The sequence below is a fragment of the Toxorhynchites rutilus genome, chromosome 2, assembly GCF_029784135.1.
Source record: "Toxorhynchites rutilus septentrionalis strain SRP chromosome 2, ASM2978413v1, whole genome shotgun sequence".
In the NCBI taxonomy this organism is placed as follows: Eukaryota; Metazoa; Arthropoda; class Insecta; order Diptera; family Culicidae; genus Toxorhynchites; species Toxorhynchites rutilus.
In genome coordinates this window covers 4,621,261-4,638,357 of record NC_073745.1, presented here as the reverse complement: position 1 = coordinate 4,638,357, position 17,097 = coordinate 4,621,261, and the positions used below count along the sequence as shown (strand labels likewise).

Here is a 17,097-nt window from a genome sequence, read left to right as displayed (position 1 = left end):
CGCTAGCAGGATGCATTTAAAGAGGCAAATGTTGTCGATGCGGTTTGAAGTTGGAAATTTGCAGCAGCATTTTTTGAAATTTGACAAAGTAGTGCGAGAATATCGTGCCACCGGTGCTCAGTTGGATGATTTAGATGTTGTTTGTCATCTCCTCCTGACGCTAGGTTCGTCGTATGCCGTGGTGGTGACAGCGCTAGAAACCATGCCTGAGGAAAATTTGTCTATAGAATTCGTGAAGTGTAGACTTTTGGACGAAGAGACAAAACGAAAAGGCATCGAATTGTCATCCGTATCAAACAGTGATGCTGCTTTTTTCGGTGGGAAGAAAAAGAAACCATTGAAATGTTTTGGTTGTCACAAGGAAGGGCACAAGCTGATGGATTGCCCAGAGAAAAAGAGATCGCAATCCGGTCAGAAGGGACCGAACTCGAAGGCAAATGTTGCGAAATCGAATAAGCGAGGAGACATATGTTTCGTTGGTGTACGTGACGGGATTGGATTGCAAGAATCAAATCGGACAAGATGGTTTGTCGATTCCGGAGCAACGGATCATCTGGTGCGTGACCAAAAACTGTTCAGTGAGCTGCATAGCTTGGAAAAGCCCATCGAAATAGCAGTTGCTAAGGATGGCGAGACGATTATTGCGGAACACTTTGGTACCATAAAGGTAGTATCCATAGTAAATGGTAAGTCGATTGACTGTATTATTAAAGACGCACTGTATGTACCGAAATTGCGCTGTAATCTGTTCTCAGTACTGAAAGTAGAGCAGGCTGGAATGCGTGTTGTTTTCGAATGCGGAGAAACAAAAATCTATCGTGGATCCGAAATCGTCGCGAGTGGTTCTTTGCGGAATAAACTCTACGAACTTGATTTTTATACGGTGAGGAATAGTGCGGATAATTCCTCTTTAATGTCGTGCGGTCGTATTCAAAAGAACATTGAACTCTGGCATAGAAGATACGGACATTTAAACGAGAAAAGCTTGAAGTCTCTGATAAGAAATGAAATGGTTTCGGGAATATCAGTGATCGTCGATACGGACAAAAGTGTTATATCGTGCGAATCATGTCTCGTCGGTAAACAAACGCGGAAACCGTTCTTATCGCGCGAAGGTAAGCGTACGTCGCGAGTGCTTGAACTAATACACACCGATGTGTGTGGCCCAGTGACGCCGGAAGGGCTTTTCAGGCAGAAATACTTTGTTACGTTCACGGACGATTGGAGCCACTTCGCGATGGTGTACCTGATGTCGTCTAAGGATGAGGTGATGCAGTGTTTCGAGGAATATGAAGCTCTTGTTACGGCTAAGTTTAACCAGAAGATTTCGCGTTTAAGGTGCGATAACGGAGGCGAATACACGAGCAAACGATTCAAGAAGTTCTGCAAGGCTAGAGGGATCCAGATTGAGTGGACTGTACCATATACCCCCGAACAAAACGGGGTCAGCGAACGTCTAAATCGGACACTTGTTGAAAAGGCCAGAGCGATGTTAGCAGATTCTGGTATTGATAAGCAGTTCTGGGGGCAGGCTGTAGAGACAGCAGCTTACTTGACGAACAGAAGTCCAACGGTTGCAATTGAGTCGAATCAAACTCCATACGAGCTGTGGGAGTCACGGAAGCCAAATGTATCGAATATACGAGTCTTCGGGAGCAGAGTTTTTGTTCATGTGCCGCAGGAGCTAAGAAGGAAACTTGATGCTAAGGCCTGGAACGGTATTTTCATCGGTTATTCCCATAATGGGTATCGTGTCTGGGATCCCGTGAAGAAGACGATCGTCACGGCACGAGATGTGGACTTCATCGAAGGTACGGAAACTGCAAATCAATTCATAGATGTATCAACAGTAAATACGAATGTTGAAATACGTAACATTGAAGCTAAGGAGAGCAAAGATTCGTCAGATGACGAAAACGACAATCAAGAAGAGGATGTTCATTCACGAGAGGTTACAGAAATACCGGAAATAGGAAAAGAAAGGCCTAAGCGAACGACGACCGTACCGGTTTGGCATCAAGATTTCGACATGGAATATGCCGGATTCGCCCTTAGCGCGATGAATTTCGTGGAAGACATTCCAAGCACTATTGAAGGATTGAAGCTGCGGGACGACTGGAAAATGTGGAAAGCAGCTATCGATGACGAAATGAGTTCGTTGGCGCGGAATAATACATGGTCTCTGGTGAAGCTTCCGGAAGGACGATCATCTGTAACCTGTAAATGGATTTTTAAGGTCAAGAGAGATGGTCCCGGAAAACCAGATAAGTACAAGGCGAGGCTTGTAGCGAGGGGTTTTTCTCAGAAGCAAGGCTTCGATTATACGGAGACGTATTCCCCGGTAGCGAAACTCGACACTCTGCGGATGGTGCTGGCATTAGCAAACCAAGAACAGCTGTTGATTCACCAGATGGACGTCAAAACTGCGTTTCTGAACGGCGAGTTGAATGAAGAAGTGTACATGACTCAACCTGAAGGGTTTAAGCAGGGGAACGGATTGTTCTGTCGATTGAATCGGTCGATTTACGGGCTGAAGCAGGCGTCTCGTACTTGGAACGAGAGATTCCATGGTTTTGTGGATAAACTAGGATTTGTTCGAAGCAGAAACGATCAGTGTCTCTACACGCGTGGCGTAGGAAAGAAGATGTTGATTTTAGTGCTATATGTTGACGATATTTTGTTGGTGGGTTCATCGCTGAAAGATCTTGTTGCTGTGAAGGAAAAATTTGCTGATGAATTCGAAATGACCGACGATGGTGAAATCCGTCAGTTTTTGGGGATGTGCATCAATCATGATTTGCAGGCAGGTGTCATGAAAATTAGTCAGCGTAGATATTTCGAAGGACTACTAGAACGCTTTGGGATGATGGAGTGTAAACCTGTTTCTACTCCGATAGAGAATCGTTTGCGATTAAAGAGGGGAGAAGAACAGCAACGTACGACGAAACCATATCGTGAGTTGGTTGGCTGTCTTATGTACGCATCCCTCACGACCAGACCAGATTTGTCAGCGGCTATAAATTACTTTAGCCAGTTTCAGTCATGCCCGACCGATGAACACTGGGTTCATTTGAAACGGATGTTGCGGTACATCAAAGGTACGTTGGATGTAGGATTGGTGTACAAGTTAAGCGAAGCTTCGCCACCTCTGGAGGTACATTGCGATGCAGATTGGGCGAACGATCTGGTAGATCGGAGATCTGTGACTGGGGGAGTCTTCAAGCTGTATGGTTGCACTGTGGCTTGGTTAACCAGGAAACAGCAGACAGTTGCACTCTCTTCTACGGAGGCAGAGCTCTCAGCTTTGTGTACGGCTGCTTGCCATGCGATGTGGACGGTTCGAGTGCTCCAGGACTTGGGAAAATCTTTGGATGGACCGATTCCGGTTTTCGAAGACAATCAGTCTACAATCATGATAGCTGAAAATGAACGGGACTGCAAGAGGCTGAAGCACGTGGATACAAAGTTCCATTTCCTGCGTGATTTGTTGAAGCAAGGTTTCATTGAAATTAAGTTCGTACGCTCGTCTGAACAGCAGGCCGACGTGATGACCAAGGGTCTTCCAGCGGCCACCTTCAAGGGACTGTGCTCCAAAATAGGACTGGAGACATGCTGTGGTTGAGCAGGGGTGTTGGGATGGCAACCACTGCATTCATTGTGCCCCCACTTCTGCGGTGCACCACTGTGTAAACGAACTGTCACTTGGTAGCCATCATGATATTCATTCCAATAATAAACATTAACCAGTTAATACACGTTATATTGTTTGCTACTCAAATCGCGTGTTTTGCTTTTCTTCCTGGCTCATCCGAAACCTTTTAATAGGTGGGGACGGAATTTTCTTCGGAACGAATTGATCGATCGCATAAACGACAATATTGGAAAAAACAGATGTTGCTGCATTCGCATCACAATCCCGGAGTTCATCGTCCCAGTTGATATGATCGAAAAAGGTGATCATACCATTGAGGTCAGCTCTACGATAATCATATGAAACCGTGTCTACAGTACTACGAAACGAACAAGCCTGACGGAGACGTAATGTTATGTGCAGCGGTGGATGATGTCTGCATCGTTTGACTAACGGCTCAGGTGCCTCAAAAACCGAACACTTAGAAGCAAGCTCGCGACTGACGAAACAGAGATCAAGTAACCTGTTGTTGTCATTGAAGGCCCCATTCAGTTGCAGAAGATCAGCGGTGTAGTAGCAGTCCAAAAGAGATGTTACTAGAGGTGTAGTACACGAGCCATTGATGTGAGAGTGTAAGAATGCTCTATCGTTTTTGGTCCAGTTGATTGAAGCCAGGTTAAAATCACCGACAACAAATATATCGTCGTTAGGATTCATCGTCGACAGGACCCAAAAAATTGAATCGATGTGTTGATTAACCAGCTCAGTATCCCGAAGTCGATCCGGAGGAAGATATAACACACAGATAAACTTTTTTTTTGTTAGTAGGGTAACAGCCACCCACAGTTGCTCGATACCCGTACAATTGGGAGGGTGGATTAAACGAGAGGTAAATGTCGAACGAACTGCTAGCAAAACTCCACCTCCAGTAATTTTAGTACTGGTAGACCGAGAACGATCAGTTCGATAAATCGTGTAATCCGTACCGAAGATTTGCTTAGAAAGCGTATTGTCGTTGAGCCAGGTTTCAGTGAAGGCGTATATATCGTAGCAGGCACAGAGCACGCTAGTTTGTACCGAGCTACAGTTGTGTTCATGCCTCCGACGTTTTGGTAGTAGAGCAATACTTCCTCCTCCTGGATCAAAGATGCGATGCAAGTGTTTCCGTCGTGGAGAGAAGCGGCTGGAAAGGTGGGAGAACTTTGTACGACGGTGTAGTGATCATTTCCTGCTTCGGCAGGACATATACTATTCCAGCAATTACCTGAGAAAACAAGCTCAGTAACATGAGCAATGCGATCGAGTTCATCTTGATGAGTAGCTATGTTGAAGTTAGGTGAGTTGTCACCGGCCCTTTTTTTTTATTTGTCTCGTACATGCGAACGGTGATCCCATCAGGCCAATACCATGCATCGCCGACTACTTTGGATACGGATTTGGATACGGTAACTTTGAAGAAGACGAAAGAGAGATCTTCCAGCCTCTTCCCACGTGGTACTAATTTGGTTATTTTCAGTAGAGATGAATCAATATTAACGATGTCATGAACGTGTCGCTTCAAATCGTTTTCGTTTTGTTCCGGGGCGTCACGTAGAAGGACACCATGTCGTTGTCAGTCAGAACCTTTCTGGCAACCTTCAGAGAAGCTATGTTCGGCCTTGTGCTGTAACCAGCTTGAACACGAGTATTATCAACGAGAGGCTCGATGCGGGGCCGATTCGCTTCATCATGAGAGGCAATATTATCAACGGTCCGATTCAAGCGATGAGTTGATTACATCAAATGCCAACCTTGTGAAGTGAGTTGGTATGAATGTTTTGACGTTAGATTGGCGCTCACAATGAATCAGCTGCGTAGCACGATGCGAATGAATCAAAATGAGAGAAAAACAAAAATTCCATTCATTTCAATGAGTTGACACCATTATCTGCTCCGTCGCTTCAAGTATTTGTGAGTTGAGAGAAAGCGTATAACGCCTTGAACTAATACAACTGATTCCATGTACAGAGCAAACGAAAAACACAGTACAATACTGATTTTAAATATAGACGCGAGTGTTTGATTCCAACATTATAAAATTCCCGGTTTGCTTATGAAATTCCCGGTTTTTTGCCGGTTTTCCCGGGTCATTTTCAAATTCCCGGTTTTCCCGGTTCGCTGGCCACCCTGCATTTACATTAATTGACCACTGGTGTACTCAACCTTACAGATATATAGTATGATGATTTCTGTTTACATAAAACATAATTCTCATGTTGAAATATCTTTTTGCACCTCATTTTTAGTCCTTTATTGCATTATACGCGATTTTTGTTATCCGCGTTGACCTTGCCAGAGAATTCCGTAGATAATCGGGGTTCTACTGTATTACGATCATCTAGCGTACTCTTTACCAAATTCCAATCGCCGATAAGAGATATATTTTGGGAACCTGAGAAGGTAACCGAGAGAACTCCCAGCAAACATTGAATCGTATAACTTGGCACAATCGTATATAATGTCGATCAAAGTATATATCATGTGTATTACAATCGCATAAAATGTGGAAGATACGATTTTCTTATAATATAATATATTAATTTATTTGGTATAACAAACATCGATTTTCTGACACACACTATCGTAAAATAACATCATATATGTATATCATGCAGATGCAGTTCGTGAACCGCAAAAACATATATTTCAATCAATGTAGTACTACGAAAAATCGTGGTTCATGCTGAGGAAAATCATTTAACAGTAAATCATATTAGATCGTGATGGAGGATGTGCGCTTCTTGCTTTCAATTAAAATCCCCCAGTGTTGTTACACGTCTTACCTGAACGAAGGTCCAAAGAGAAAAGAGGCCAACTCATGATGTTCCATAACTTTCAAAGCATGGCCAGCTATGATCGTAATAGGGTATGTGTGTCGACTTCAGTACAGTCGACATTCTTACTACACCAATAATACAGAGTGACTACGTACCACACAGAGGACATATTACAGCATATAATGAATTTGACACATCATTCTTCCTCTTCTTCTTTAATGACTCTGACATTTCTAGAGGAACTTCGCCATTTGAACGTTTTAGAAATTTCTGTGCCAAATAACACGCCTTGAGTATATTCCGAGTGAGAAGCTCTAGAATACGCGTGATTACAATGCAAGTCGGAAGAATCTTCTTTGACGGAAGACCAGAATGGGAAATGGATCTGAACTTCTGGCATGATATGTGAGATGCTAACCCCTCAGCCCCAGGAGCACACACATATCGAGATTGTTGATGTTTATTTGGCTTCACAGGTCTGTCAAGTTGGCTTACAAATAATATCAAATTGTGTTAAACTACATTCAGAATTACTTGAGAGAACAAATTGTCAGATATTACAATTGAGGGCCCTAGAATGCAAGGGGTGTAAGTTTTTCTTTAGTTAATAACTCAACTGCAAAAAAGTTCCAATTTAAGTTCGCTATAGAATCCGATAGATGAGATTCTGACCTATCTTCCACAATGTCAGAGAGAGTCGGTGTAGAGAAATCGATCAAATCACTTACACACCTTTCATTCTAAGCCCCTCAATTGAGATCGTTCCTATGAATTTGTTGTTATTTCCAATGAACGAAACTAGGGGTTTTGTTAGGTTAGCTTGATTGGTAAGACATCCTTCGGAACATTTTTTACCAAATACCACCATTCATTTCAAACACTCGTATCCCACTCCCATTGAAAACCAATTGAATAAATTCTATTTCTACAAACATGAACATTCTCTGATTTGGCACCCTTAATGAAAGACGTAGTTCTACGTCAAAAACGCCACGAAAGAACTACAAAACGGTAACGGTATTGAATTAAGGTGAAGGTGGAAGCTAGCCATTGTAGTAGTATAGGTAAACCCTCGTGTAAAAATGGGGTAATAGTGTTTGTGAGAGAAGAGCAAAGCACACGTAAATAGATCAATTCACTTATCAGACTGTGTGGCGCTTCATTGACACGAGTCTTTGAATACATTTGAAAAAAAACAAATAACAATTCAATACTAAAGTAAAATGTATGAACGATATGTTCCGATGAACAATTGCAAATATAAATATATATATAGAAGGTGCATTTGCATATGATTCTGATTATACGCGAGCGTAACATGAGCAAATTTATAACACATGCGAATTGGGGCACTTTTGGTATCAACAAGTTCTTCCGCATAGTAACTCGATGTTGATAATTCCTTAATATTTTCCTTCGTTGATCGTATTGTTTTCACATATTCACGTTGGAAAGCCTTAACCCATCTCTTCGTTGGCCGAGGCATTTAGATTGAATTTAATACTTTTCCGTTTACTGTTTTTGAAAGCATAGGCAGCCGTGGCAGTGTTCCGAGCTCTGCAATACAATTTTCTTACCCAATGTTAAAGTTGCTAAAACTTACATTATAGACCCATTAAACGTAAAAATAATAATTGTATTGATATCAACACAATTTTATTCTATTGATTTTCATGACATGGGACGCTATGACTCCGGAATAACATTTTATTGAGTGGTTTTTATAGCTGTTTCGATGATGTTGTTTGGCATCAGTGTCGAAAAAATAACGATGCTTCCACCAATACAAACAAAACCATTGCAGAAGATTGAAAAACGAAAATTTAACTTTCAGAGCACTTGCTCGAGTTTTCCGACGTTCTTCACTATACGGTGCGAAAGCAGATGAAAATTTAATATCTTGTGAGTAATCGATTAGAGTTTGGTTGATATTACTTGATGGGAAGTGTGCGAAAACGATCATTTTCTTCACACTGTTTCGCAAAATTATTGATTTTCGGGCGAGGGGAGAGGGAGGGAGATGAAAGAAAAGAGCGCCATTGTGGCAGCCATTTGTGGCTAGCTTCTACCTTCACCTTAAAGAGACTTTAAACTCTGAGAGTTCATTCGTCTCTTGCCCTTGAGGGCGGGAAATTTAACTGGAAAGAAAACTAAGAAAACTACTGCAAAATTCGTTATTCTCGCTCGACCCAGTCCTAGTAACCGCTATGGATGTATGTCGTATAGCCGCACCCTACACGGCCCCGGGGTCAAAAACACAACCAAACAATTGGAGCAGGGAAAAAGCCCCTTTTAGTGTGCTTGAGGAGCTCGCTTCTAAAGGGGGCGTAAAAAACCTGCTCATCTTTTGCTGAAAGTAGAAGAGAAGACAAACGAAATTTTATCAGTATAGGTAAATGTAGTAATTAGACATTAGATCTGATCGAATAAACCTGTATCCTTTAGGAAATCGATGGTCCTTTTTTCCTCGACGGCGTCTTCCGATAGTGCTGTCCTTATGGTGTCTGCAACCTGAAACTTTATTCTAGAAGCATTAAATCTAGAGCATGTGATTAATATGTGTTCCACCGTGAGTCTTACATTGCACGACTCACATAGTGTTGGTTCCGATCCACACATGATGAATTTGTGTGTTAAATATGTATGCCCGATACGTAAACGAGTCAGACATACTTGATTAGATCGGAGAATACTATCCTTCCAGGGAAGGGTAGTATTCTTGATCCTTCTTAAGAAGAGGTCGCGGGAAAAATACCAACTGTTCTCCCAGCTCAATCTGAGGGATTGACTGACCCATCTGATGGTGTCTTTTGCTGGGTGGGAGGTGGTCCATAGTTCGGAGAGCCTACCCTCCTTGGCGAGACGATCAGCCTGTTCATTACCCTGGATTCCGCAGTGCCCTGGGACCCAGCAGAAAGTGATGTCCTTCCCTGTAATTTTTTCCTCAATGCTTTGTATCCAAGGGTGTTTACTATCGCCACTTTGTAGCGCCCGTAATGCACTATAGGAATCTGAGAAGATCACCACTTTACTGTCGTTATCACAGAGTGATGTCGCGACAAGGAGAGCGGCAATTTCGGCGGAGTATACCGAACATATGGATGGCAGTTGGAATTTTAGCTCCGTGTTATTGGAAAAAACTCCAAACCCTGTTAGGTTTCCATCAAAAGACCCATCTGTGAAGATTTTGTGGTGGGTGTGATACTTGTTATGAAGGTGGTTATTAAAGCAGGCCGTAACAATGCTGCTGGCTTCCCCAGCCCTGACAGCATTTTTGATTGACCAGTCTATCTTTGGCGGATGTGCCATGGGCGTTGACCGACTCTGCTTAATGGGGCAATAGTCGGGAGGGTGACTTGGCTAATATTTTGCAGCCAAATGTTGGCTCTGGAGTAAATGGATAGAAGATCCGGGCATTTCTCGGACGTCCGGATGGCTTTAGTGGCTAGCATATTAGTGAGGAAGTGTTCGAAAGGAACTACGCCAGCCTCCACAAGCAGAGCGTTTATTGGGCTGGTCTGAAAGGCTCCTGATGCATGTCTAATCACACTATGGTAGATAGGCTTTAGGTGATTCAAGTGAGCCCAAGAGGCACGGCTGAAAAGTTCGATACCGTAACGAATTCTAGAGAAGATAATGCTTTTGCCTATGTTGCAGATGGTTTTACGAGAATTCAAGCGGCATCTGCCACCTAAAGCTTTCATCAGCCGCAGGCGGCACTTCATACTAGCTTTAGCATTTCTGAGGTGTTGTCCGAAAGATAGTTTACTGTCAACTAGCACTCCGAGAATTCGGACAGAGCTGACTCTCTTAATAGGCCTGCCATTGATTAGACATGTTCTAAACCTTTTCCTATGACCTTTACATTTGCAGCAGTGCATTATATTAGACTTCTCTGCCGAAAACTTAAACCCGATGGAATTTGCCCAGTTACTAACAGCCGAGATTCCTTCCTGCAGTTTTCTGCGGGCCATTTCTGGGAAAGGATTTCTTGCCATCAGCAGTAGATCGTCTGCATAGGCCAGTACCTCGGTGTTTTTAGGGATAACCTCTAGAACCGACTGCATAGCAACGAGGAAGAGGGAAACTGATAGAAACGAACCTTGTGGTACTCCGTTTTCTAGGCAACGGTGATCCGAAAGTACTCCTCCGAAGTAAACTTGAAAGCCTCGATTGGTGAGGAAACAGCGAAGAATGTTGAAGAGGGAGCCTTCAAAACCCCATCGGTGCAGTTGATCGATAATGTTATGGCGCCATGTGGTATCGTAGGCTTTGGCTAGATCGAGTGAAGCGATTTCGCTGTGGTGGCCCTTTTCGATAGTTTCTTGAAGGAAATGATCGAGTTGACTGAAGTAGGTGCCCGTACCTTTACCTCGGCGGAAGCCATGCTGTCCGGGGTCTAATAGTTGGCATTCTTCAAGGGCCGTCCTAAGTCTTCGATTGATCATTCTTTCGAAGACTTTCCCTAAGCAGTTGAGGAGGGTTATGGGACGGAGGTTATTCGCGGCCCGTTTACTCTCCTTCACTTTTGGGATAGGTATTACCAAGCCCGTTTCCATGCGTCAGGGAAATAGCTGTTAACCCAACATTCGTTGTATATCTGAAGGAGTAGAATTTTTTCATGAAGAGGTAGATGCTTGATCATCGGATATTCGATTCCGTCTGGGCCAGCTGATTTGCTTTTTGATATTTTTATTGCCCATAACAACTCGTCCAAAGAGAACTTATCGTTGTATTTGTGGACCTGTTCCGAAGCAGGAGGAAAAACTTTAAGTTCCGCCTCCGCCTTAATAGCCTTGAATTCGTTAGTGTAGTTGGAGGTGGCTGATATAGTGGCAAAGTGGTCGGCTAGATGGTCGGCTATGATGCCTGGATCTTCGGTGAAGGTGCCATTAATCTCGAGGGAATAGCAGTTTGAAGCTTTCTTGCCACTAAGTAAGTTGACCTTGTTCCAAAGTTCAGATGTCGAAGTATTAGGGTTGATGCAATCAAGAAATTCCATCCAACTGTTTTGCTTGGCTTCGGTTTTTACCTTCCTAGCTAGAGCTCTAGCCGTTTGGAAGTTTGTTAGGGCAATCATTTTGCAAGCGCTTCCATCAGGAAGGCGTCGTAGGATACGGAGGAATTTTCTTCTCCTTTTGATGGCCTGTGCAACTGCATCGTTCCACCATGGGACAGCCTTTCGGCCGGGTTTCCCACTTCCCACGGTGGATATTTTGTTCAGTCGCTAAAATAATGACGTGGGTAAATTCTTCCACAGAGCAGCTTTCATGTTCAGAAAGTAAGCTGTTGATTGTGGATTCGAAGCCTTCCCAGTCAGCCGACTGGTATATCCATTTCCTGCGCAAACGAATGTTTGGGTTTCTTGACAGGGTTCGGATGTGGATGGGGAAATGATCACTACCTCTGAGGTCACTATCAACGGTCCAGCTCAACCTGGGGGCGAGGTCCCAGGAAGCAATCGTGATGTCAATGGCCGATGATGATCCGTGATGGATATCTATCCTGGTATGACGGTGATCGTTAAGTATGGTGAGGTTTAGCTTTTGGACGATTCCCAAAATTGTTTTACCTCTTTTGTCACATTTGTTTCCTCCCCATGAAGAGTGGGAGGCGTTTAAGTCACCCATCAGGACGAATGGGTGCGGTAACTGTTTGATGGCATCCGTAAGTTGCGTTTCAATGTCATTACTGTGCAATGGGGGAATATAAATGGAAGCAAGGGTTACCTGTAGAGGTCCCTTTAGTTGTATCGCACATATTTGTAATGATGATGCTATGGGGATGACGGTATGAGGAAGGTCACTCAGGACAGCGAGGCAGGCTCCAAAAAGCCCCGAGGATGGCCCTTCCTTAAAATACCATGAAAATTTGCCGCTAAACGCCCGCTCTAAGAGCGATACATTGATTTTTTTAGCTTCTTGAAAAGCCAGTGCTAGTGGGAGATGTTGTTCCTCAGCTAACATTAGCTTAATTTCGTTCATGGAAGTGGATAGCCCACGCAAGTTCCATTGAATAGCAAGTTTTCGGTTGGGTGTTTGGTTACAGGACGAAGAGTTGCTGTTACTAGCTAGAGGAGTGAATTTTAAAAATGAGAAGAAGGTAAGTGGGCTGAGGTAAGTAAATAAGGGTTCGAAGATGAGAGAAGGGTATGAGATTAAGAATGGGTAGATTTGCCGGATTTGTTCTTTAGTCTAGGGTCATTTGGCAAATGGAAACGTTGGCAAGTGGGGTGGGTTTGTTTGAATGGTTTGATTGGTTGGAGGTTTTAGTTTGGGATGCGGTGGTTGGTTGAAATCAAGTGGATGGTTGGAGGGAAGTGGATGGTTTGGATTGGTTGGATGGTTGGGTTGAGTTGGATTTTTGGTTCTTGGATTTCTTCCTATTGGATTCTTTTCCTCGAAAAATTTCCTCTTCTGATGATTTGAATTCATCTGAGGTTGACCTTTTGTTGATATTTTTTCTCTTGTTAGAGGGGATTGTTTCGATTTCCATTGAAATGTCTGGGTCGGAGTCTGAATCTGACGAGGAGGTGCTGAGTTCCGATTCCTGTGGATTACTGGACGGAGTTGGAACTGCTTTTACGGAAGAAATTGGCTTAGCCTGAGTGCAGTTGCATTTGCATTGAGAACAACCAGTATTCTGAATTTTCTCTAGTCTTTCTTGTAGCTTACTAGCAAAGGAAGGACCATTTTTGTTCTCAAAAATGGATTTAGCTTCCTTATATGACACACCTTGGTCAATTCGGACTCTGGTAATGTTATCCTCTGCGATCCACGCTGGGCACTTCCTACTGGTTGAGGCGTGATTTCCCTTGCAGTTCACACAAGAGGCAGGTGCATTGCAAATAAAATTTTTAATTTTGTCTTTATCATTAGTATTTGTGTTAAGTTCAGGGTGGGCTACACCGCAGTTACGACAAAGTTGGATTTTTTAGCGCACTTCAAAAGAAGAATTCCGATGTAAAAAATACCGTCTTGACTCAAATTTCAAACATTTAATTCTTTTTAAATTCTGAACACACGAACATAAAATGGTGGTGTCCAAGACACGACCGCAATGGGAATATTTCGAGCTTCCTTTTGCAAACGGATCAAACTATGCTATAGGATTAGCGGATGAAATTGCCAACATCCAGCTTTGGCTGACACAGTTTGCATTCGCTGCTTGGATCGATTCTGCAGAATGCCCCCTCGCCGTCCAAGCCTAAGCAATCCTTAGCTGTGAGTGTGCATTCAGATCTTGCTCTTTTGTTGGCATTGCCGCTTGCGCCACCGATTTGCGTTGCCCTTTCGGAGTAACTTCAAAAACAACTGAATAAGCAAGGCACTGACTCAATGAGAAAATCACACACATATCGGGATACTGAAAATGAACAGTCACAACATTCCTGACAATTCAATGGCAATGGATAAATGTGAATGAATTCTCATGACTCGAGCTTTGAGGAAAGCTCAGAGAGCACAGAATGAATATGAATGAACACAGTTGTAAATTTGTTTGCCGTCGAATGAATGACAGTAGCATCGACAAGCAAAATAAACGCGTTACACTGATAAAAATATATTTTCAATTTTGCCTAACAAGCTCAATATTTCCAAGCTCTGCTCCTGATAATGAAAAGTTTTTTATCACTCACCGATCGTACCGAAGAACCACTCCGAATTCACCACCTAATGGTAGTGGGGTAGCAGGGAAGGGACCGGATACCGCCGACGGCAGGGCAATCGCCGCAGCGGTTCGAAGCGACGAAGCGAAGAAGACCTCCTTTCACACCTCCTGAGTTGCTGATGGTTGAAGAGCAGAAATTGCGCCAAAATCGCGCGTCACTGGCAGGAAAACGATGTAGATGAGACGGGTGCAAACAGCGGGACACGCAAGGGGCAGTGAAAACTGCCGGTCAAAGTGGCCAATCCGACCGAACCAACTTCCTGAATGGCCGTTGGGGCCTTCTCGGCTGCTTCCTCCTTTCCTGGTATCCGGACAACTGTTGCTGTAAGAAACGCTTTATTTAGGACCGAAATTAGCTTTGAAAAAAGCTTTGCATTCGGTAGCAGGAGAAAACTTCTATTCCTATAGTTCTCTTTTAGGATGGCGCTAAAAACATAACCGTTGCGGTCGAGTGTCAGTAGCACCTTGAACTAAAAAAATTCAACTAGGATATATTTATACACTCATGGAGGTTTAGTACAACGCACTCCTCCGGTAGCTGTTCTGTTTCCCAAATTCTGATGATGATGTAGTCGATGTAGACAATAAACTAATTTTCCCGGGTCTATCTTGATAATTTCCGCTCCGACCCCATATTTCCCAACAAATTTATTGTTCTCAATCTGTTTGGTAGTATTCCTAAATTGGGGGTGGTCCATATCCATTATTTACTGCACCAATGTAGTCGCTTCCATCGTTATCTTGGTCCTCTGTCTGGACGCTATTCAGTTTATTGAAGTGCTGCCTGCATCCTTTGGTCACTTCACATTCGTTCGTAAGAATGATCCCATTCTTATTCCGATACATTTCTGCTGGTGGCACGAAGCTTTTTCGAGATGTATTGTGTTTCCAGCAGGACTTTCACGTCTCATGAGAGCGGTGCAGCTGTTCGAGTTCTTCACTCTTCCTGGCGGCACTACTTTCCTTCTATCTATATCGTTCCACGTTCTGACGGGAAGCTTGCAGCAGTATTAGCTCCCGCGCAGCATTCTTCGCGTGTAGCATTTGCTGACACTCATCATCGGACCATTCGTACCGTCGTCTTCGTACCACGTGCCCTTGGATGTTCCCCACTACGCTGTTTGTGGCTGTTTTAATCATGCTCCACCAGCCCCTCAAGAGGTAATTCGTTAGTTTCATCCTATTCTGACAGCGCAGCTTCGAGCGAATGCGCGTAGTTTTCGGCGACATCTTCTTGCTTCAGTCGCATATCATTGTACCGTCGCGGGCCCTACCGAATGTTGTTCACAACGGCGAGTTTTGGGAGCATCTAAACCATCACTAGATAGTGGTCCGAGTCGATGTTAGCCCCTCGATAGGTTCTGACGCCAATTATGTCCGAGGAATGCCGACCGTCTATCAGAACATGATCGATCTGAGATTCGGTTTAATTTGGTGACCTCCAGGTGTATTGGTAGATGATTACAGGTTTGAAATTTACTTTTTACTGATCTGAGCGTTGAAATCTCCGATGATGATCTTGATATCATGTTTTGGGCAGCATTCGTATCCGCGTTCCAGCTGTGCGTAGATTTCGTCTTTGTTATCATTGGGACTTGCAAAGTAATGTCTGTGCACGTTACTGATACTGATGTTGAAGAATCGGCTCCTATTCTTCAATCTGCACATTCTTAGGCTGATTGGTCACCATCCAATTACGCTTCTGCATATTGCCCATCACAATGAAAGCCCGTTTGTGTTGCCGCAGCTCTGGTAAATGGTATGACCATCGCCAAACGTACTTACGGTACATCCTCTCCAACACACTCCCTGCAACACTACGAATGCTAAACTTCTTCTTCTTCTTATATGGCACTAACGTTCCTAGAGGAACTCCGCCGTCTCAACGTAGTATTACTTGCGTCATTTTCATTAGTACTTAGTTGAGATTTCTATGCCAAATAACACGCCTTGAATGCATTCTGAGTGGCAAGCTCTAGAATACGCGTGACCACAGTGCAAGTCAGAGGAAATTTCTTTGAAGAAAAATTTCCCCGACCAGAACGGGAATCGAACCCGAACCCCCGGCGTGTTAGGTTTGACGCCAACCACTCGGCCACGGGAGCAATGCTAAACTTGCGGTTCTCCAATAGTGCGGAAAGCACGCGAGTACTTCCAATAATATTGAGAGACCGACAGTTCCACGTCCCGAGTTCCCAATCGTTAGTCCGTTTCCGTCGCCTGGGTCTATGTCGATTAGTCCGGATCAAATCTTCTTCTGTGTCGTCTGGTGCTTGGCGTTTGTTATGTGCGGCTTGCAAGGCCTGCGACCAACCCCCCTATCTCGCAAGAGGACCATCATGATACTGCTGTTGTACGTCCTGAGTACCAGCAGGACTGGGAAAAGGACGCTTATCAGCGACATCACTTATAGGAGCTGTTTTCGGATTTTTGTGGCTTTTATTGGAGACTGGCAATGTCCATTGCTCATCCCACCACACCCTAGACAGTTCCCCTGAACCAGTGCTTTGACGATAGTATTTCTGACCCGAACGGGAATCCAATCTCGTAGCCCCCATCTTGACAAGCCCCGTCTTGGGGACCACCAGTCCCTAGTGAGCCAATATACAACAGTGTTTTTGAATTAGCGTGCATTGATTAATTTGTTTGTTCGTAAATCAGAGACGCAGAGAGGATAAGGAACGCACCGAGCGCTACACAAATGTTATGCGAGCTTTGGTTTGGCGCTACGTCTCCGCAAAACATCGTAAAATGGAGGAAGATCCTGTAACCGAAGACGACATCAATGAGGTCAAGGGAGAGATATCAGCTATGCGGTATGAGTTATTGGAAATCTTCGAGAAGAATGGAATGGATGTGTCCCATGTTGATCGCAAGGAAAAGAGTGAGTATCTGATATGCTAACTATATACTATTTTACTACCCGCAAAAGTTAAATGCCAATAAACCTAGTATTTTTGCATAACCGTTTCTCATATA

At 43.8% G+C, this 17,097-nt stretch overlaps 2 protein-coding genes across 2 annotated transcripts in view; both read left to right on the top strand.

The window, feature by feature from the left end:
* The window catches only part of LOC129770745 (uncharacterized), a 33,363-nt gene extending 16,590 nt beyond the window's left edge, over positions 1-16,773 (top strand). Inside the window, exon 2 of the mRNA XM_055773781.1 lies at positions 3,826-16,773. The gene's annotated coding sequence lies outside the window, so the exon portion shown is untranslated. The remainder of the gene's footprint in view (positions 1-3,825) is intronic.
* The window catches only part of LOC129770744 (transient-receptor-potential-like protein), a 64,931-nt gene that overhangs the window by 46,150 nt on the left and 1,684 nt on the right, over positions 1-17,097 (top strand). The window contains exon 9 of the mRNA XM_055773780.1: positions 16,780-17,002. Within this exon, the coding sequence (XP_055629755.1) occupies positions 16,780-17,002 (223 nt within the window). The remainder of the gene's footprint in view (positions 1-16,779; positions 17,003-17,097) is intronic.